This window comes from Camelina sativa, chromosome 11 (genome assembly GCF_000633955.1).
Source record: "Camelina sativa cultivar DH55 chromosome 11, Cs, whole genome shotgun sequence".
NCBI lineage: Eukaryota > Viridiplantae > Streptophyta > Magnoliopsida > Brassicales > Brassicaceae > Camelina > Camelina sativa.
Genome location: NC_025695.1, coordinates 12,767,956 through 12,790,259, shown reverse-complemented (window position 1 = coordinate 12,790,259; position 22,304 = coordinate 12,767,956). Strand labels below are relative to the sequence as shown.

The 22,304-nt window shown below is 39.3% G+C and overlaps 4 protein-coding genes and 1 pseudogene across 6 annotated transcripts; 4 read left to right on the top strand and 1 right to left on the bottom strand.

Annotated features, from left to right (window-relative positions):
• Positions 3,364-8,244, top strand: LOC104723092 (annotated as a pseudogene).
• On the top strand, positions 8,927-13,920 carry LOC104723094 (disease resistance protein LAZ5-like). 3 transcript variants are annotated; one of them, XM_019233131.1, is made up of 6 exons: positions 8,927-9,480; positions 9,979-11,062; positions 11,177-11,488; positions 11,577-12,177; positions 12,268-12,629; positions 12,716-13,920. In XM_019233131.1, the coding sequence occupies exons 1-6, from the start codon at positions 8,993-8,995 to the stop codon at positions 13,403-13,405; spliced, it is 3,537 nt and encodes a 1,178-aa protein (XP_019088676.1). In that variant the 5' UTR covers positions 8,927-8,992; the 3' UTR covers positions 13,406-13,920. The 3 variants fall into 3 exon arrangements, with proteins under 3 accessions (XP_019088676.1, XP_019088674.1, XP_019088675.1); XM_019233129.1 differs by having other exon boundaries at positions 11,577-12,629; XM_019233130.1 differs by lacking the exon at positions 8,927-9,480 and adding an exon at positions 9,609-9,767 and having other exon boundaries at positions 11,577-12,629.
• Positions 15,000-17,079, top strand: LOC104723090 (iron-sulfur protein NUBPL-like). Its single transcript, XM_010441386.2, has 8 exons — positions 15,000-15,193; positions 15,292-15,400; positions 15,500-15,622; positions 15,724-15,821; positions 15,912-16,038; positions 16,121-16,206; positions 16,296-16,421; positions 16,533-17,079. The coding sequence occupies exons 1-8, from the start codon at positions 15,116-15,118 to the stop codon at positions 16,728-16,730; spliced, it is 945 nt and encodes a 314-aa protein (XP_010439688.1). The 5' UTR covers positions 15,000-15,115; the 3' UTR covers positions 16,731-17,079.
• Positions 16,992-18,880, bottom strand: LOC104723091. Its single transcript, XM_010441387.2, has 6 exons — positions 18,793-18,880; positions 18,421-18,561; positions 17,924-18,004; positions 17,700-17,816; positions 17,488-17,538; positions 16,992-17,345 (listed from the first exon to the last, which is right to left on the bottom strand). Exons 1-6 carry the CDS (start codon positions 18,793-18,795, stop codon positions 17,100-17,102), a joined length of 639 nt encoding a protein of 212 aa, XP_010439689.1. The 5' UTR covers positions 18,796-18,880; the 3' UTR covers positions 16,992-17,099.
• LOC104723089 (cyclin-T1-2-like) lies at positions 19,122-22,289 on the top strand. The gene is given in 9 exon segments (XM_010441385.2): positions 19,122-19,220; positions 19,516-19,662; positions 19,665-19,791; positions 20,164-20,245; positions 20,636-20,761; positions 20,897-21,078; positions 21,177-21,325; positions 21,412-21,976; positions 21,978-22,289. Coding segments are annotated over 8 exon segments (1,365 nt in total). The 5' UTR covers positions 19,122-19,220; positions 19,516-19,565; the 3' UTR covers positions 22,015-22,289.

The following is a 22,304-nucleotide window of genomic DNA, read 5'->3' as shown; positions in this document are numbered from 1 at the left end:
GATCACACGCCAATCTTGGTAATCACCTCGGAAGAAGCAAATCGGAGGAAAGTTCCTTTCAAATTCTATACTTTCTTCACCACTCACCCAGACTATCAAAACATTGTCGAAGCAGCTTGGAACACTCCTATCGTCCCGGGCAACAGTATGTTCTCTCTCTGTCAAAAGCTCAAGGAAGTAAAAATTGCATGCAAAGCTCTCAACCGAAACAACTTTAGTAACATTCAGGCCAGAACAGCGGAAGCTTATCAGGCGCTCAGCGCTATTCAAACTCAGATTCTTTCAACTCCTTCAGCAGCTCTGTTTGAAGAGGAACAACTAGCTAGAAGTCGATGGTCTATCCTGTCAAATGCAGAAGAATCCTTTCTCAGAGAGAAATCACGTGTTATATGGTGTTTGGAGGGGGATTCAAATACAGTTTTTTTTCCACAAATCAATTCTAACACATCAACAAAGGAATCAAGTATGTTCCCTACTGAATGAGGCAAACGAAAGGGTTACGGACAAGGGTCTCCTTATAACAATGATTGTGGACTATTATCAACAGTTGCTGGGCTTGGTTAACATGCAAGTTGAACCACTATCATTCGCTAGAATCCAAGAATTGACCACTTACAAATGCTCAGAGGATACATCTACGGCTATCACTTCAATTCCGAGTCCTGAACTGATTACCTCAACCCTCTTCTCACTACCAAGGAGCAAGGTGCCATGGCCGGATGGTTTCACTGTTGAATTCTTCATAAACTCCTGGACACTAGTGGGACCTGCACTAATAGAAGCGGTCACAGATTTTTTCAGAACAGGCAAACTCTTGAAGCAAATGAATGCAATGATACTTGCACTGATTCCCAAGACAGTTACAGCAGAGAGACTCAGTGAGTTCAGGCCCATTGCTTGCTGCAACACCATCTACAAAGTAATCTCAAGGATTCTTGCCAAGCGGCTTAAAGTCTTCACAGGAAGTGCAGTCCAGAGGAACCAAGTAGCCTTCATTCCGGGTAGGTTGCTTTGCGAAAACGTTCTCCTCGCTTCAGAGTTAGTCACTGATTTTAACAAAGATGGACTTGTCACAAGAGGTTGTCTACAAATTGACCTATCCAAAGCTTTTGATAATGTTGATTGGGGTTTTCTCAACAACATATTAATAGCATATGGACTACCTCCGGTCTTTATTCAGTGGTTATCAGCTTGTTTCACTACTCCATCCTACTCAGTTGGTATAAATGGAGAATTAGTAGGTTACTTCCCGGGGAAGAAAGGGCTAAGACAAGGAGACTCGATATCAGCGCCACTGTTTACTCTGGTAATGGATATTCTCTCTAAACAGATTGATGAAGGTGCTTCTCTGGGTAGGTTTCGAACTCATCCTAAATGTGCAAACCCTCTCATCACTCATCTCAGCTTCGCGGATGATATTCTGGTCTTCTTTGATGGTGATGAAGACTCTTTAGCCGGAATTTTGGACATCATTGCTACTTTCAAAAAAGTTTCAGGTTTGGGGATAAATCTCTCAAAGACCTGCTTATACTTGGATGGCAACCAAAGAGACACCATCAATAATCTGGCCGAGAGACACAATCTCACTTACGGCTCCCTCCCAATGCGCTATCTGGGTGTTCCCCTGACTCCACACAAGCTCACGGTAACAGACTATCAACCGCTAATAGACAGGATTCAGAGTCGAATCTCATCCTGGACTAACAGACACCTCTCTTTTGTTGGTCGCCTTCAGTTGCTTCACTCAGTTATAAATAGTACCATAAATTTCTGGGCTTCAATATTTCTCTTACCAACGAAATGCTTGGAGAAGTTGGAGCAGATTTGTAATGCTTTCCTTTGGAAAGGTGTTGCCTCTTCAGCCCGTGGTGCAAAAGTCTCCTGGGAAACAGTTTGTAAGCCAAAAAACGAGGGAGGATTAGGTCTTAAAAGGCTGGTTGAGTGGAATCAAATTTTTGGTCTTAAGCTGATTTGGCTCCTATTCTCGCAAGCAGGTTCTTTGTGGGTCTCTTGGGTAAAGCAGCATTTACTTCGTGACAAAAGTTTATGGGATGCAGATTTTCGTGCATCTGGAAGCTGGATATGGAGAAAACTTGCGAAACTCAGGCCACTGGCGCGTCCTTTTGTCACTTGCAATGTTGTTTCCGGCTCTGATGCTTTCTTCTGGCATGACAACTGGACTGGTTTTAGGCCCTCTACTGGAAATACTGGGCGATTCCTGTCCAAGGGTAACTGGTATCCGTCTACTAGCTAAGGTGAGTGAAGCAACAATCAACGGTGATTGGATGATCTCAAGGGGAAGACATCCCCTTCTGCACCTCCTTCGTTCTTGCCTTCAAGGTCAGGAGCCTCCAATCCATGGAGGTGGTCCCGATCAATTCTTATGGAAGTTACCACCGGATCAATCTCAAGGCACTTTCTCGACTAGAAGAACTTGGAGACACTTATATCCCCCTGGACCCCCATTTCAATGGAGCGCACAAGTATGGTTTAAAGATAACATCCCAAAGATGTCTTTCATCCTATGGCTTACGGTTCAGGATAGACTCGCGACAAGAGATAGGCTATCCAGGTGGAATCTCCCAATCCCAACAAATTGCTTACTCTGTCTTACTGGCAGCGAATCAAGGGACCATTTGTTCTTTCTATGCCCTTACTCCCAGAATCTATGGTCAGGCTTTTTCTCTCATTTTGCTTCGTGCCCGGGCCCAATGTTTTCTAACTGCTTAAGCTGGATAAGGAATCCTACCACAAATAGGAAGCTCAATACAGTCTGCAAAATGGTTTTCCAAGCTTTGATCTATTACCTATGGAGGGAACGCAACTCTCGCTTACACACAGACTCAACCCGAACTGAAAATCAGCTGCAACAAGAAATTCAGTTTCGAATAAGGCGAAGACTGCTCGGACTGGATCATACTCATCAAAGAAATCCCACAACAACTCAAGACACTTACCTTAGCCTTTGGTTCTCATACTTTCAAATTCCATAGTTTTCTTAAGTATTGGGTTGTTTCTCTACATTAAGTGTGTTTCAAAAAACTCTTAACTTTTCCCTGTAACGGTTGCCAGGTTGTGCTTTATAATGAAATGATATCTCCTTTTTAAAAAAAAAAAAAAACATTAACACGCCTTGATGGATGCGCGTATCAATTTCTGGAAATAAAATTACTACTCTCTCTATATCAGAATACTTTATGTTTTAGGATTTTATTTTGTATCAAAAAGGATGATTTTCTAGAGTAAAAAAAAAAAATTAAAAACATTGTAACTAGTACAAAGTTATGGCTTTTTTGGTCATAAAGTTGGACCCGAACCATATCATTCATTGGCTATCTTTCTTTGAGTCTTGGAGCTCTTTGAAGAATCTCAAGCGACCATTTTTTTTCATCCTTATAAAGAGAAAGAGAGAAACCGGTCTTATTTGGCAAGAACCCAATTGGAGTTCCAAGTCTGATTTAGTTTTGTCTTACTCTTATCCCTTCTTTGATTTCATTTGAAGTCAACGAGTAGATAGTTCTTATGTAATATAGTAATATAGTTTGCTGTCGATTGATTGATTATAGAGATTTGATATGTCCTCAAACTTTTCATGGTCAAAGATAGTTTTATTGCTCTTTTTCATTAATTCAGCAACCCCTTTCTTATAATTGTGGCTGGATTTTAGTTTCGTATCCTCTTTTTAATGCAAGGTTTGTTGAAGATCTCAAACTGAAATAAACGACGGTAACAATTCACCAATTCAAGGTCAAGAGAAAGATTAAAACACCATCAAGATTCACCAAGACACATCTCAAGAAAAGGAGAAAGATTTTTAGTCCAAGGACAAGAAGAAAAAGGAGTAATTTTGATCAAGATTCACTTAAGACCCCATCACATATATATATATACATCAAGAAAAAAGAGCAAGCTTTTGTCAAGAACCAAAACAAAGAGATTCAATCTTCTTGATTCAAGAACCATCTCATAAAATCAAGATTTTCCAAAGGAATTAACTTGGAACATCGGAGCTTCCGATGATGACGGTTCCAGCACCGAAGAAAGAACACATGTTCCACATAGTGGTAACATCAAGCGACGTCGGGAAACTCAACCGACTCGTGCTCCCTAGACAAGACGCGGAGAGGCATTTCCGACCATACTCATCAAACAACCAAAACGGCACGTTGTTGAGTTTCCAAGACAAAAACGGCAAGATGTGGAGATTCCGGTACTCGTATTGGAACACTCTGGGGAGTTACGTGATGACCAAAGGATGGAGCCGTTTCGTCAAAGAAAAAAAGCTCGAGGCAGGAGACATGGTCTCTTTCGAACGAGGACTCGGAGATGAGTCCGAAAGATGGAAACTTTACATAGATTGGAGTCATAGACGCGACATGAGCCTCGTTCAGTCCCATCAGTTTGGTGATTTCGGTTACAAAAATTTCAATTTCGGGACCCCTAGTCAATATTCCAACAGATTTCATACTGAGGGAAAAGCTTTCTCAGGTGAAGGGAGCACCATTACTACTACTACTACTGAGTCTGAGTCTACCGTTGATTGCAACGCCTTCAGGAGCTTCCTCCGCACCCATGGATTGACTCTCTCTGGTTGCAAAGCCAAAGACATCATTGATTTTCTCTGCGTGCAGAAGGATCTGGGTGACTCCAATGCCCTTGTTGGCCGTCTCAGTGCTGCTTGTGAGAGGAGTGGCATAAAACCCAAGGACAATCCTTTCCGCAGCTTGGCTGTGATAAGATACCTGCAGATGGTGAGGAGAATTTCTGGGGAAACAGAATGCATATTAGCCTTTTCCTGCAATGACATCCTTGATGTAGAGGAAACATCTTTCATCAGATCCATTTTAACAGAGTTGCAGGAGCAAGAGGTCACTCCGTGGACATTTAATCTCTCCGGAAGAGGAAACCTCGACCTGGAGATGTTTTATAGATGTAGTGTTGTTATCATGGTACTTTCAAATACTTCTGCTCGTAGTAGTCACTTCTTGGACAATTTGGTGGCAATCATGGAACATTGGAAAGCAAAAGACCTTGTAGTTATACCTGTATATTTTATGGTAACGCTTTCAGACTTGGAAGACCAGTTTGAACTAGTACAGCTGCAGTATCGGAAATATGTCCAAGCAGACAGAGTTCAGAAATGGAAGGCTGCTATTGCTGAATTGGCCTCCATCGGTGGACATTTATGGACATATGGGTATATTGACTTCTCTCTTAAACTAGTTTTACAATGTGTCACTTTGTAATCTCTGGAATCTGCTTACTGACATTTCAAATATTCATAGGAGTTTCCATAATAATGTGGCATTAATTCCTTTTTCTGTGTGTTTTTGTTTTCAGGACCCAGTTTATACTCGCCAAGGAAGTTGTAAGGAGCGCATGCTTAAGGCTATATCTGAAAGATAGCGATAATCTGGTCAGAATCTTAGCATTCTTAGATCACCCCCAGCCTTCAGATGTGGAAATTGAGGGAATCTGGGGCATGGCAGGAATAGGTAAGACATCCATTGCTAGAGAGATTTTTGAAATACTGGCTCCACAATATGACTTGTGTTACTTTCTGCAAGACTTTCATCTAGTATCTCAGAGCAAAGGGCTTAGGCACATACGTGATGATTTCTTCTCTAAAGTATTTGGAGAAGAAAAACTAAGTATAGGCGCTTGTGAGACAAAATCGAGTTTCATGAGGGACTGGTTCCAAAATAAAGCTATTCTCGTTGTTCTCGATGATGTGAGTAATGCCAGAGATGCAGAATATGTAGTTGGAGGGTTTGGATGGTTTTCTCATGGACACAGAATCATCTTAACCTCTAGGAGAAAACAAGTTCTTATACAGTGTAAGGTTAAAAAGCCATACGAGATCCAAAAATTAGACGAGTTTGAATCTATTTATCTTTGCAAACAATATATAGAAGAAGAAAGTGTGGTAATCTCAGAGCTAATGAGCTGCAGTAGTGGTATCCCATTGGCTCTCAAAGTTTTGGTTTCGTCTGTATCAAAGCAGTATATAAACAATATGGTGGAACATCTTCACAGCTTGCGGAGAAATCCCCCAACTCAGATTCAGGAAGCATTTCGGAGAAGCTTTGATGGACTAGATGAAAACGAAAAGAATATATTTTTAGACCTTGCGTGTTTTTTCGGAGGGGAGAACAAAGATGATGTGGTGCAATTACTTGATGCTTGCGGATTTCTTACATATTTGGCAATCTGTGAGCTCATTGACGAGTCGCTCATTAGCATTGTGGAAAATAGGATAGAGATCCCTATTCCTTTTCAAGACATTGGTAGATTTATTGTTGACGGAGAAGGCAAAAATCCATGGGAACGTAGTAGATTGTGGGACTCTAACGACATCGCTGATGTATTGACAAACAATTCAGTACGTCGAAATGTGTTTCATTCTTTTTTGACGCTTCAGTTACTTCATATTTATCCGTTCTTATGTTGTAAAATCTGAGGCTTCCCTACTTATGTGATCGTTTTTGTCAGGGAACAGAAGCAATTGAGGGCATCTCCCTCGATGCGTCTGACTTGACCTGCGAGCTTACTCCTACTGTGTTTGGTAAGATGCATAGACTTAGATTGCTGAAGTTCTACTGTTCAACCTCTGAGAATCAATGCAAGCTAAGTCTACCTCAAGGCCTTGATACTTTGCCTGATGAGCTAAGACTACTTCACTGGGAGAATTATCCTCTTAAAAATTTGCCTCAAAAATTTAATCCTGAGAATCTTGTAGAGGTAGACATGCCTTAACATGGAGAAGTTATGGGAAGAGAAGAAAGTAAGTGTTGACATTAAAGTGATTAGAACTGCTTACATTGAATTATAAGCTTGCATGTGATGACTTATCTTAGTTATTGATGTTGTAAACAGAATCTCGGAAAGCTAAAGAAGATCAATCTGAGTCACTCCAGAAACTTAACTGATATCCTGATGTTATCAGAAGCCCTGAACCTTGAACATATTGATCTTGAAGGTTGTAAGAGTCTATTTGACGTTAGCACTATTCCTCGTTGTGGGAAGCTTATTTCCTTGAATATGAAAGACTGTTCTCATTTGCGAAGTCTGCCTGGCATGGTGGATTTAACATCTCTCAAGCTTCTTAATATATCTGGCTGCTCAGAGATTGAGGAGATTAAGGATTTTGCACCAAACTTGACAGAGTTATATCTAGCTGGAACCGCCATAAGAGAACTTCCAAAGTCAATCGAGAATCTCACTGAACTTGGTACGCTAGATCTGGAGAATTGCAGAAGGCTTCAGCAACTGCCATTTGGTATAGAGAACTTGAGATGTATTGTCGAGCTGAACCTGTCTGGCTGCACAAGTCTCGGGCTAAAAGGCATGGAAACTTTGGTGAGATCACCGTATCCGCTTCTGTCACTTTTTCCACTTCGGAAGCGGAAGAGGTGAGTTTGGAAGCGTAATGGAGTCATATGATTGGGCATTAGAAGCGTGATTTTGTAAAAACCGGAAGCACAAGATCTCTCCAAGAGAAACAAAAGGTGGTTCACTGTTGGAAGATATGATACTGAGAGGAGCAGGGATCTGGGCAGAGGATAAAAGGAGAAATGGATCTGAGATGGGGCACAAGATAAAGGACAGATGGTGTTAGTCACTGCATAAGTTAACCAGGTATTCAACTACTAAACTAGTTGGAAGGAGAGCCTAGTTAGTTGCTTTTTAATCAATATTGCATTGTATCCAAATATTAAATGAAAAATCATTCCTTGGCTTTTGATCAATATTGCATTGTATCTAATTATAAGGCAAGTAAAGAGGCATGATGTCCTAGTTGCCAAGTTGTTTTTCCTTTTGGGATAGAGATACCGCTGTGTTAAGGATTGGCCTTTTCGGTGGCTAATTTTATGATCCATGTTTCAGGTTGGGAGTTCATGATATCAGAACACATGTAAGAGAGATTCTGATTACTTAACTTGCTCGGACGCTAAGACCTGGTATCAACATTACGATGTTAGATTATGCACCATATTCTTTGTTGGAATAAGAAACCAATTTTAAATAGAAATCATTGTTGTGACTTAGGAAATTCACTGTTTATGTTATGTTTAGATTATGGTTTCCATATTGTCCTATTGGAAGGATGTCTTTGTTATGCCCATAAATAAGTCTATTGGCATATTGAGTTCTTCACACATTTTGTCTGTAATGTTCAACAATTAATAATTTTGGTCTGAGAATCGTCTTTCCTCGTGGAATGTCATGACAAACTGTTGCTTATATGTTGGATCACGAAAAGAAACACTTGGATTTGGGGGCTCATGTTACCTGGTTCTTTCATGCCCCACAATCTTTGTTGGCAGGTGAATTTGAATTTTCATTAACAGATTTCTCAAGTGTTTTTATACATGGAGATCAGCTCTCCAGAGTCAAATATGTGGTTAGTAAGATACTTATTGAAGTATACGTTGACAACTTAAAAATTATCCCTCTTCATTTGTGTGGACCGTCTCTATAACTTTCTCGGCCTGTTACAGGTTGAGGCTTTCTGTTGAGCATTATCAACATCATAAGTGGTGCGAGATGGATTCTTGTTGCAACACTTAGGAAGAAAAGCTGTGGATATTTCATTGGAAAGCAACTGGCTTCGGGATGTTTTTAAGATGCAACCTGTGGGAATAAACTAGTTCAACCTGCAAGGTAAAAAATTGGATTTATGAATATGATCATCTTTGTGCTTACTAGCGGACCACTCTTCATATTATGTGGACGGGTTGCTGAGAATGGACATGCTTCTTTTTAATGGTTGTGTCCACTGCGAGTGAATCCAATAGAGTTAAATAAATGCTTTAAACGTGAGAGTGGGATAAAAATAACATTTATAAGGTCAGGCTTTTAAAAAGTCAACAAAGCTGTGCTGATTCATGGAGAGATTCGTTGTTCGTTGTTCAACGCCTAAAAGTCATCGTCTTCTCCATTTCACTTAACAGGAAGACTTTCAAGAAAACTGCATCATCGCAATCCCTTAATGGCTTTTCCTTCATCTTCCTCTCCGTCGGATCCCTCGAAGCGCCAGTTCGACGTGTTTGTGAGTTTCAGAGGCGCGGACACGCGTAATACCTTCACCTCTTACCTTCTCGAGTCCCTACACCGAAAAGGTATTGATGCTTTCTTCGACGGGAAACTCCTGCGAGGCAAGGACATCTCAGTTCTCTTTGACAGGATCGAGCAATCTAAGATGTCAATCGTTGTCTTCTCGGAGAACTATGCCAACTCCACCTGGTGCTTGGAGGAACTCTGGAAGATAATGCAGTGCAGGGATAAATTTGGTCATGGGGTTATACCAATCTTCTATAAAGTCAAGAAATCTGATGTGGAGAATCAGAAGGGGAGTTTTGAAGCTCCCTTCCTGAGCCCTAAGGAGTTTTTTAAGGGAGATGGGCTCAAACTTGGGGCATGGAAGGAAGCTCTGAGGACTGCTTCCAATATCCTCGGCTTTGTGCTTCCTGAGGATAGGTAATACAGCAGATCCAACGTTTCCTTCCTTAGAATGTGATTGTTCTTAAAATGCCGATATTGCAAATTTGTTATCTAACTGATCCCTCTGATTCAACTTCACATTTTTGATAGACAGGCCNTAACGTCAAGAAATTTGATGTGGAGAATCAGAAGGGGAGTTTTGAAGCTCCCTTCCTAAACCCTAAGGAGAGTTTCAAGGGAGATGGGTTCAAAAAAATTGGGGCATGGAAGGAAGCTCTGAGGGCTGCTTCCAATATCCTCGGCTTTGTGCTTCCTAAGGAAAGGTAATACAGCAGATCCGACGTTTCCTTCTTTTGGATTTGGGATCTTTTTTTTCTTCTTAGTACTTTTGGAATAGTGTGTTTGTTCTTAAAATGCATTCAACGGTTTCCATAAACGTTTTCTACAATCTAGAGTAGATATTGCACATTTCTTCTTCAACTGATCCTCTTGTTCAACTTCACATTTTGATGGGATATCGTGCAATTTGGGCAGGCCGGAGATTGAATTTGTTGACAAAATAGCCAGGGAAACTTTCAGGATGTTGAATGCTTTGTCTCCATGTGAAATACGTGGGTTTCCAGGGATTGAATCACGTTCAAAGGAGCTGGAGGAGTTACTGAAGTTTGATGATGCAACCTGTAACCGTACCATTGGAGTTCTTGGGATGGCTGGAATTGGCAAGACCATGGTTGCTGATAGCGTATACAAACGAAACCATCGTCTATTCGATGGGTACTGTTTCCTTGAAGACATTGACAATGAGTCGAAACGGCATGGATTACATCATTTGCATGAGAAACTTCTCTGTAAATTATTGGATGAAGAGAATTTGGATGTCAGAGCGCATGGAAGATTGGAAGATTTTCTAAGGAACAAGAAGTTGTTTATTGTGCTGGATAATGTGACTGAAGAAAATCAAATACAAGTTCTCATTGGACAGCAGGAGATGTACCGTAAAGGAAGTAGGATTGTTATAACTACGAGAGACAAGAAACTGCTGCTGAAAAACGCTGATGCAACATATGTAGTTCCAAGATTGAATGAAAGGGAAGCTATGGAGCTTTTCTGCCTAGATGCATTTTCGGGCAACCTTTACCCCACGGAAGAATTTATGGATCTATCAAATAAATTTGTTTACTATGCTAAAGGGCATCCGTTGGCTTTGAAGTTGTTAGGTTCAGGTCTATGTCAGAAGGAAAAGACGTACTGGGTGGAGAAATGGGAGAGACTAAGAGTAATGCCAGACAAGGAGATTCAGAAAGTGCTAAAAAGGAGCTATGAAGAACTGGATGATGAACAGAAGCGCATATTTCTGGACATAGCTTGTTTTTTCAGATCAGAAAATGCAGATTTCGTTTCGAGCATCCTGAAATCAGACCGTGTCAATGCTGCAGCTGTGATGAAGGAGCTTGAAGATAAGTGCATGGTAACCATTTCTTATAATCGGCTTGAGATGCATGATCTTATGCATACAATGGGGAAGGAAATTGGATATGAGTCATCCATCAAAAGGGCAGGCAAACGTAGTAGGTTATGGAACCACAAAGATATTCGCTATGTGCTGGAGCAGAAAACGGTGAGCTACAAAGATATTTCATTAATTCATTTGCTATAGTACATTGTAACTACACTTAATATGGTCTTTCTCTTAGCCTTTCCCTGTATCTTAATCTCTTGCTCTTGCTACCAGGGAACTGAATGTGTTAGAGGCATCTTCTTCAACATGTCTAGTATCGAACGGATCAAGCTAAGTCCTGATGTTTTCATGAGGATGTCGAATCTCAAATTCCTGAAATTCCACAATTCTCATTGTTCTCAGTGGTGTGATAATGATCATAAATTTCAGTTCTGCAAAGGGCTTGATCACTTTCCAGATGAGCTTGTGTACCTTCACTGGCAGGGCTATCCATACGGTTGCCTGCCATTAGATTTCAATCCAGAGGAACTTGTCGATCTTAATCTGCGTTATAGCCACATCAAACAACTGTGGGAAGATGAGAAGGTGCATTATGGCTATATATTATTTTTTGCTGATCAGTTATTTAGTTTTTGTGCTGATTAGTTATTTAATCATTGTCTTCATGCCACAGAATACAGAAAATTTAAGATGGGTCGACCTCAGTTGGTCAAAAGACTTGCTGAATTTATCAGGTTTGTCCAGGGCCAAAAATCTTGAAAGATTGGATCTCGAAGGCTGTACGAGTTTGGTTCTATTGGGACCATCAATTGAACAGATGAACAAACTTATTTACCTGAACCTTCGAGAGTGCACAAGCCTTAAAAGTCTCCCAGAAGGAATCAATCTAAAATCTCTCAAGACTCTGATCCTCAGTGGCTGTTCAAACCTTCAGGAGTTTCATATTATATCAGAAAACATTGAATCACTTTATTTGGAAGGCTCAGCAATTGAACAAATTGTTGAACACATCGGGAGTCTTTGCAACCTTATTTTGCTGAATCTCAAGAATTGTCGCAGGTTGAAGTATCTTCCCAACGATCTTTACAAGCTGAAATCTCTTCAAGAACTGATTCTCTCTGGTTGTTCAGCGTTGGAGAGTCTTCCACCCATCAAAGAGGAGATGGAATGCTTAGAGATTTTGCTTATGGATGGAACAACCATCAAACAGACACCTGAAAAGATTTGTTTGAGTAAACTCAAGATGTTTTCGTTCTGTGGATCTAGCATCAAAGGTACCACTGGGTTGATATTGTTGCCTTTCTCAGGCAGCTCCTTTTTATCGGACCTCTATCTCACGAATAGCTATATCGACAAATTGCCAGATAACTTTAGCTCCTTTCACTCGTTACGGTGTCTATGCTTAAGCAGAAACAATATTGAGACTCTACCTGAAAGCATTAAGAAACTTCATTGCCTGTGGTTGCTTGACCTGAAACATTGCTGCAAGCTCAATTCTCTTCCAGTGCTTCCATCTAGTCTACAGTATGTAGATGCTAACGGGTGTGTTTCTCTGGAAAAAGTCGCAAAACCAGTGACACTTCCCCTAGTAACTGATAGGATGCATACTACTTTCATTTTCACGGATTGCTTCAAGCTGAACCGATCTGAGCAGGAAGCTATTGTTGCGCAGGCCCAACTCAAGAGTCAACTACTGGCAAGGACATCTCTTCAACATAATCATAAGGTCCAACTCCATTTCACTCTGTTGTTCTGGTGATACTTCGATCGTAAGCTCATTGCTTAAATGATTTTATTTGTAACTCATTGCAGGGACTAGTTCTAGAGCCTCTGGTTGCTGTTTGTTTTCCAGGAAATGACATACCCTCATGGTTCTGCTATCAGAGAATGGGATCTTCAATAGAAACCGACCTGCTTCCACACTGGTGTAACAGTAAATTTATTGGAGCTTCCTTATCTGCTGTTGTCTCCTTCAAGGATAATGAAGGTCATCATGCCAACCGTTTATCTGTAAGATGCAAGTGCGAGTTCAAAAATCAAAACGGTCAGTCTATCAGCTTTAGTTTCTGTCTTGGGGGATGGAACGAGTCATGTGGATCATCTTGCCATGAACCACGGAAACTTAGATCTGATCATGTGTTTATCAGTTATAACAACTGTAGTGTGCTAGTCTTTGAATGGAGGGAAAAGAGTAATGACAGTAATAGATGTCATCCTACTAGCGCCTCTTTTGAATTCTACCTTACCGATGAAACTGAAAGGAAAGTAGAATGCTGCAAGGTGATAAGGTGTGGTATGAGTTTGTTATATGCTCCAGATGAAAATGACCGTGGTTTCCAGGGAATACGGGTTACAGACACTGTTGAGCGTACATCTAGCGAGGCTCTTGTGACCATTCGAGGTCAGTCCCACTCACGGATTGAAGAAAGAAAAAATGGTAAAATAAGAGATGAAATCCTGGATGTGAGTATTACCTCCATAGTTAGAGGTCCCGGGTCTTGAATAGAAAACGAAAGGTATGAGTAACCGAGTTTCAATTTTTTGCTTCCCGGCTAAAGACCTTTGGGTTTAAGTAACTCTGAACAACAATAGGAGTATGCTAACGATGATTTTGTGAGAGGTAAACTTGAGCTTACTGTTGAGATTGAAATCAGGAGATTGGAAAGTTTTGTCACAGGAAAACCTATTACGTTTCAAGGATTTTCACCAGAAGTGCGTCCCCGCAGATGAGGATAGCTTTTTATGGGATGCTATGGAGAAGGACAAAGCTTTAGCAAAGGATCTATCAAAACTCACTTTATGAATCATCACTCTAGCTTGTTCTTTTATATATCTTTATCCTTGGACAGACTTATAATATGTTGTCTCAGTTTTATCAAATCCCTTTGTGGCACTGCGTAAAGGTCGAATGATTATTACAAATGATGTTATCATCAAACTGTAAATTAAACCACAGAACAACAAAAGACAAGAAAAGAAAAACAGTTTCGGTCTATAATAAATTTGAAATGATTTAACCGCCCATTGGGAACATAATGACTAGACAGCATATGACATAGGCGGGTAAGGTTGAGCTCAGCGATGTAACCTTGGTTGGCTTGCGGTGTGGTCGGGTAAGCGGTTGGCATTGTCGATCCACCACCGACTTTAGTTATACCTTGCTGACGTCCCATGTAGAAACATCCTACACAACCGCTGATGCATAGGAACACCAAGAATATGAGCAATGGTAGCGAGAAATATACAAGGATCATCGCTTACAATCTCTGAATTTTGAACTAAACAAATGTTAAGCCTAGACAAACCAGGCGAATTATATAGATTGTCTAAAGGAAGGGAACAGAGGTTATGAATTTATATGGGAATGTAGCTGCAAAATGCATGGTATTGACTTTTTTTTTTAATAAGAAATGCAAGAAACATAAACTAGCAATGATGGGCATATCATGCGTTCTAGATAGTACAAAGTAAGGAATTTGTGTATCAAAAAGTCAGATGGTCACATGAAATTGAACAGAATGAATTATTATGTTTAACTGATAAATTCCGTTTTATGATTAAGACTTAATCATTAACATTTCGTTATATATATATGAATTTTATGGAGTCTTAGAAATGTAAAGAGATTAATTTTGTCACATAGAAACAAGTCAAGTCAAAGCTTTCAAGTTGATCGAGTTAAGTACTGTTGTAATATTACTAATTGGATTATATCATTTTATGAACTATATGTTTTGGCTGGCAAAAACAGTTTGACTTGTCATCTATACTACTGTTAGATACAATTCCAAAAGCATTTGTAAACTAAAGAATACAAGAACAAACACGATGGAGTCATTCACAATTCCTTCAACTTAAGGAAACATTGAAAAATGGTATGTGAACTAGTTAGTGTTCAAAACCAATTCTACATATTTGCAGAAGCAACACATACACAAATAAACATAAAAAAGACTAATAAAAGGATTCGAATGAAGCACACTCTTATCACAGAATTAAGATCCAAAAAGAGATCAAAGTGTGGTTGTGTTTCCCACTCTTAAGCAAAACTTACATCAAAAAAGCCAAAAAAAAAAAAGGATCTAATCTCTCTTTGTGTTCCCAATCTCTCTGTTTTGTATTTCTCTCTGTAAAAAAGTTGAGACCTTTACTTTAGTCACTCGCATTTCCTAAACTGCCCTCGTCACCACTTTCACTCTCTCTCTCCTCCCTATGGCCACCGTCGCGATTCTGCGATCACTCCGCCGCCGTGAACTCTACTCAGCTTCCGTCTCTGCCTATAAATTATTCGTAAGCATTGATCCTTAAATCTCGTTCCTTTCGTGGGTTATCTTAATTAGTGTGAGATTGGAGTTTTTTTTTATATCTCGCCTTTTCGTTTATTGCAGAGCTCTGCTAGCGGCGGCGGGAGGACGACGGAGCTCAAGTTACATGGAGTTAAAGATATCATCGCCGTTGCGTCCGGTAAAGGCGGAGTCGGAAAGTCTTCCACAGCTGGTATTGTCTTTCCACTGAAGCTTTTTGTGTGTTGAGATTGAAAGTGTTTGGCTTTTGTCAAAATGCTAAAGTGAGAAGTTTGGGGGTTGATGTATATAGTTAACTTAGCTGTTGCATTGGCCAACAAATGTGAACTGAAGATTGGGTTGCTTGATGCGGATGTGTACGGACCATCTGTTCCAATCATGATGAAAATCAATCAAAAGCCTCAAGTTAACCAAGGTAGATAGATAGATAGATAGACACATACCTTTAACAACAGAATTAGCATGTTGTGTGTTTATATACATCATCTACGTTTTTACTGTAATCTGTATTTGAAGATATGAAGATGATTCCAGTTGAGAACTATGGAGTTAAATGCATGTCAATGGGACTTCTTGTTGAAAAAGATGCACCCCTTGTGTGGAGAGGTCCTATGGTGTGTTTCTTTTTACATCCTTTTTAGAGTTTATTATGCAAACAAAAAAAAGATTTCGTTCAGTAAGCAAGCTTTCTGGTATTGTTACAGGTAATGAGTGCTCTTGCTAAGATGACAAGAGGAGTTGATTGGGGAAATCTCGATATTCTTGTTGTTGATATGCCACCTGGAACCGGTGATGCTCAAATTTCCATATCTCAAAACCTGAAACTCTCAGGTAGCTGATCTCGTTGTAGCATATCCGAGTTGCCTTATCTGAGAAAAAATGTGTAGTTATCAGAGTGGGATTTTGTTTCCAGGTGCTGTTATTGTATCAACTCCACAAGATGTTGCGCTTGCTGATGCTAATCGAGGAATCTCCATGTTTGACAAAGTTAGAGTACCTGTACGGCCATCTTCTTTTGTGATCTTTGCCTGCTGGGAAACATATAGATCTCGATCTAGCTGCTTAACCTTTCTGCATTTTTCTGCTAGATCTTGGGACTTGTGGAGAACATGAGTTGCTTTGTTTGTCCTCACTGTAACGAACCTTCTTTCATATTTGGGAAAGAAGGAGCACGCCGCACTGCTGCTAAGAAGGGTTTGAAACTTATCGGTGAGGTAAATAATTTAAGCCAGAAACGATTTGTTACTGCGAGTTTCAATGCTTTTAAGCCTTCTTCATTCTCTCTGTGGCCTTACATTAAATACTATTTAATTGCCTATATATAGATCCCACTGGAAATGACGATCAGAGAAGGTTCTGATGAAGGTGTTCCTGTGGTTGTCTCTTCACCGGGTTCTATAGTATCAAAAGCTTATGAAGATCTAGCTCAAAACGTGGTAAAAGGACTCAAGGAGCTAAGAGATAATCCAGAGAATGAGATTCAGATGAAGCTAAACGTTCCACACTCCAGCGGCTCATCATAGAGCAAGCCATGCGAACAAGAGGCTAATATATAACCCAAGTTTGTTTCGCTGCTTCACCTTCTCAGCTGATTTTACCCAAGAGAATGTTTGCAAAGAGAAGAATCTATATGCAGAGGACAAAGCGATAGAGCCACTCACTCGTTGTGAACCATATGAATCAGCATAACAAATTGTTAAGGCTTTTTAGCATTATGCGTCTCCTCTATTCACATTGCACCAAGGAGAATATTTGCAACGAAAAGAATGTATTTGCAGATAATGAATCAAATAAAGAGATGTAGAGATCACTATAGACTTCAAAAAAACAAATGTTCTGAGTAAGAATTGTAGAGAAGACATTTTGAGATCACTTCACAACATAAGATGAGATCACCAAATAATCCCTTCATCATCTTCTTGTTCAACTTCATCTTCAAATTCAAGATCTTCATTACCATAGCATTCTTCATCTCCTCTATACGCATCTTCATTACTGTAATCCTCACTCCAGGCTGGTTCTTCTTCCTCAGAACCCGGTGGTTTCAAAAGGCTTTCTTCACTGCTATGATTTGAATATTCCACTTGGTCACCAACACCGACTGCTTTCTCTAGATTATCCCTCTTTGGAGAGTTATCCTACAAAGATATGAATACACATAAGAGACTCGGCAGAGAAACAAGAGGCCTATTCTAGCAACATGAAGCTGATATCTCTTCAACTTTCAATTCTATGAATGCAACACAGCATTATACTTGTTAGAAATAGGAGTAAACTTACATCACCAAATAGCTTATCCAAGGCATCGTAATTGATTTCCAAACTCGGTCTCTGCATGAAATAAGACAAGAAAAATTTATGTCAGACGATACATTTAACTACAGATGAAAAATAAGGAAGATCCAAAGAAATCTGAAAGAAACAAAAGTGCAATATATATAGACATTGTTTCAGAGAGAGAGAGAGAAAGCTGAAGGAATGGTAGCACCGACCTTTGTATTTTCAGTTTCTACATTGCTTGGGGTTCTGGTTGCAAAAGCTTTCTTACTAGGAACAGTCTTATTAGCAGGATCCTTCTTTTTCTCATTGGCGACTTTCCTCCTCTTTCCCTGAGAATCAATAAAATGAATGATCATTAACAAGAACGTCAATGGAAGCATGTGAGTAACGACTTAACAGAAATTAAGAAGATCAAAGACAAGTTAAGAACAAAAACCTTTTGGTATTCAGGGTTCATCAATTCCCATGCTCTCTTCTTCAAATTGAATTCTTCTTTATTACTTAGATAACCATCAACCTGATGAGCAGCAATAACCATCAAAATCAAGGTACAGAAATTGCTTGTGCTCATAAGCTTCATAGATATAATTAAACATTATAGAATAGAGCAGAATGTCAAAAACCGGAAGACAAGCACAAGAAAATAGTTTTGACTAGGTTACACGGTTGGAATTAAGTGAAACTAAATTAACACGTGATGGACTTACATGTTAACAAAACGCTGATTCGCCACAATCCAGGAACAAGTGTTGAGTTTACAGAGACTAAAACCATAGACGGGATTCAAATCAGACAAAAATCAACAGGAACAAAATTATATACTTCTTAAGAAGGATCTACAGATGCTAAAGATTAATGGAATACATGTGTGGAAAATTTGTGAGAGCTACAATAAGCATCAATTAAGCATTAAGGTAGAAGACATTTTTTTACCTCAGCATCACTGATATCAGATAAGTCCCCTTTGTTGCGGCACACTTTGATGTTTCTAGCAACTGAATCAGATACTAAACCTCGACTAATAATTTTAACCGGTGTAACGTCTTTCGAGGATAATTTGACTGATTTCCCCACCTGAAATTGACATACAAACATGGTTACAAAAGAGACCAATATATGTTAAAAGAACCATGCTTTGATCAAATATGAGATAGTTTCTACTGGCTTATTTTCCTATCTAGATCACAGAGCGACACACAATTCAATAAGAAAAACAATAGTAATTTCTGACAAAAGATCACAACAGCCCTAAAATTTAATCGAGAATCAGATCAAAACCCGAATAAGGAAAGGAGAAAAATTTACCATCTTCACGAACCCAATGTTGCAAAGAACCCAATGTCGCCGGTGAGAATTTGGGTTCAAATAACAGAAACCTACACGCCGCCTGATATGAAAACGAGATCGGCGAAGCTTATTTATAATTTTTATTTCCCATAATTCCTTTTTCAATTTTAATTTGGATTTACACGTGTCTCAATCATATTGGTTATAGGTTTTGCCAAGTAAGCATACACACTTTTAAAGATAAGCTATTTCCTTTTTAATCCTCTTATTATCAAAATCTTCTACTTTTGTCCCCCAACATATACTTCTCAGAAACGAGCGGAGTGTTGTAGTACTGCTTTGCTTGCTCGCTCTTTCTCTTCCCATTCTTTTGACTCCCCGCTGCTCTAAGGCTTAGGGTTCTTCGTTTACGCGTTTCTTTCTCTCGTTGATTGCATTTGTTTTAGGTAAAGTATCGATCTTTTAATCTGCTGAATCCGACTTTGAGGCTTTTGCTACGCAATTTTTGTTTTATTTTCATTTATGGGTCATGGGTCATCGTTTCATGAATTTTTAACCATTCATTCATTGAAATTTGCAATCTTTACCTCTGCATCGCCCAAGACTAATTCTTTTTGTCTCTGTTTCTTTCGAAACCAATTTGACCCTTTGTAATGCGTTTGTTTTCAAAGTTGAAGTCTTTTTGTTATCATTAACTTGTTAAAGGCATCACAATTAATTACTCTGTTTTCCTTTTTTCAGAAATTGTGTAATAGTCGAAAGACTAAGATCATCACTGTTTTACATAACAAATGGATGAAGCATTGGATTTGGATGAGAATGCTTCTGGCAATGACAGCGATGTTTCGTCAGTCGCGAGCAATCTCCATGATGAAGAGATTATCCCTTGGTTTTTACAAGAGAAGATATCGAAACAACCTCACCGTCGAGGCGAGATGGTATTGATTTGAACATGGAAAATAGCCTACGCAACTCTTACTGTTCATTTTTGGAAAATCTCGGCGAAAGATTGAAACTGTAACTTTCTTTTTGCCTTACCTGTGTTTCTTATGCTGCTTTCGTTTCTGTATTGTGTTGGTATTTCGTAAGTTCACCATCTTAGTATCCTTTTGACAGATATGCTTTGGTCTGTTATATATTCTATTATGTGATGTACTCGTCAATCTGGGGCATTGATACTCTAAGTTAGTTTAATTTTAGTATGTGATTTGTACACCCTTGTATCTTGGTATGTTTATTAACATGAATCTTAAGAGTTAAAAGCCATTAATGGTATACTTATTTCCATTTTGTCTTCACTATGTATGCATAGCTCCATCTTAATGTAACAAGCCTATTAGATTTTGGCTCCTTTGATGAATGTGGGCTGATATAAGTTTCTCAACGCAGTCCCCAGGTAACGATAGCCACTGCTACGGTATTCTGTCACCGATTCTTCATTCGTCAATCGCACGCCAAGAATGACAGATGGGTGAGTTTAGTTTGGTGAACGAAATGGTTACTAAGGAATATATATGTCTTTTAGTATGTGTTGTTTTGAGTGACTATAAGTCTTTAGCCTATAGCTGTCTGTCTGGTGATTTAAAACATCCTGGCTTCTTAAGATACCTCTATTTCATCATCTTTGCTAGTTCTAGTCAAAGCGTATTACTTACTTTATTAATCAGATGAGTCTACCTGTTTTTATTCAAGATAAAACTGTCTTTTTCTGTGATAGAGATCAAGCTCTCTGTCTCTTCCGGTTTGGATAGATGTGCATGGTTAATAAATTTGTGCTTGTTTTGCGATGATGTATTCTTCTTGAGCAGTAAGAACAATTAGATTGGTACTTATGCCTTTGCCTGTTATATTTGCTCTCCAGACAATTGCAACAGTCTGCATGCTCCTAGCTGGGAAGGTTGTGGAAACTCCAGTGGCTTTAAAAGACGTTATTATTGCTTCTTATGAGATTATACACAAGAAGGATTTTTCTGATGCTCAGAAAAAGGTTTTTTTTTTTTTTCATAATACCGATCTTACAACTCTCCTTGTCCATTTCTTCTTTGTTGTTTACTTTACTAGGTTTTTGAAAAGATTTATTCTTTCCTTTCTTTTGCACATAAATGTTATTTCACTTTTGCAGGAAGTATATGAGCAACAGAAAGAGCTTGTATTGAGTGGAGAGGAGCTTGTTCTTTATACATTAAACTTTGATCTCTATATTAGTCTCCCTTATAGACCTCTTGTCGAAGCAATTAAGAGATTTATGGTTGACGATGCTAAGACCGATCTTGCCCCACTTTCATGGAATCTTATCAACGATTGGTATGCTTAAAAATGTTACTTTAAAGCTTTTTGAATTCTAATGGTTCTCTATACGCCTTGTGCTTTTCCTTCTTCACACAATCATGAGTTCCTTGCAGTCGACGGACGACGCTCTGCCTGCAGTATAAGCCTGATCACATAGCTGCTGGTGCTCTTTTCCTTGCTGCTGAGCTCCTAAAAATGGACTTGCAATCATATGGAGAGGTCTTGTGTCAAGATTTTGATATCCCAGCTTGTCAATTAGAGGGTATGTGTATCTTTTTTCTTAAAAATTTACGAGTTTGATGGCTCTAAACCTTGTTGTTGCGGTTTATTTATCATTTGCGTTTTCAGATATTCGAGGCCAAATACATGAGATTTATGAGAGAAAGCATATTCCTACATCTCAAGAAAGCAAAGCTGAAAGTAGTGGTGGTGTAGCTGTAGTGCATCAACCTTTATCCAGAGATATGGCTTCCACAGATAAGTGTCCAAGTTCTGATATCGAAGTTGGCTCATCGAAAGTCAATCTAAGCCAGAGCGATGATCATTCAGTCCACGAGGGGTCTAGGCCTGAAGAAATTGGAGAGGAGCAATCAGAAAATGAAGCTGGAAAGAATCGAGATGACCATTCTGTTCATACTATAATTGTTGAGACAAGTGATAATGCTGCGGTCAGCCAATTGGAGAAAGACTTGCAAGTGCTTCAAGAGGAGGTGGATGATGCTAAACAAGAGAAAGATAAGAAGTCCTTTGACAAAGATATACAGAAGAGGGATTTGATGGATGAGAAGGACTTGAGTAAAAGAGAAGCAGAAGAAGAGGATAGCATTACGAGAAGACAAAGCTTGATGAACCCTGATGACAACAGGAGTGTAGAACACAGTGAGCTTCTAGATGCAAACAACTCAGGTATTGATGGCTGATGCCTCTCTGATGAATGACAGTGATATATGAAAGAATTGAAGATGGTGAAATATTGGTATAGATTTTCAGCTGACAAGCTATTGGAAGAACTGGGTTTTGGAGAGACGACTATTGGGAAGAGCTTATAAGTAAAAGAGTTTTGGAGAGACAATTTATTTTATGTTTCTCCAAAACACGATGGTTTTGGTTTCAAGATTTTTGGTAGATCATCATGACTTTATAAATCTTGTCTCTGTCCACTAGTTTTAACCCTAAGAATCTGTAAATAGTAAATGCATGTACAAAGTTTCTTTGTTTTTGCCTTATATCTTAAACTCCAA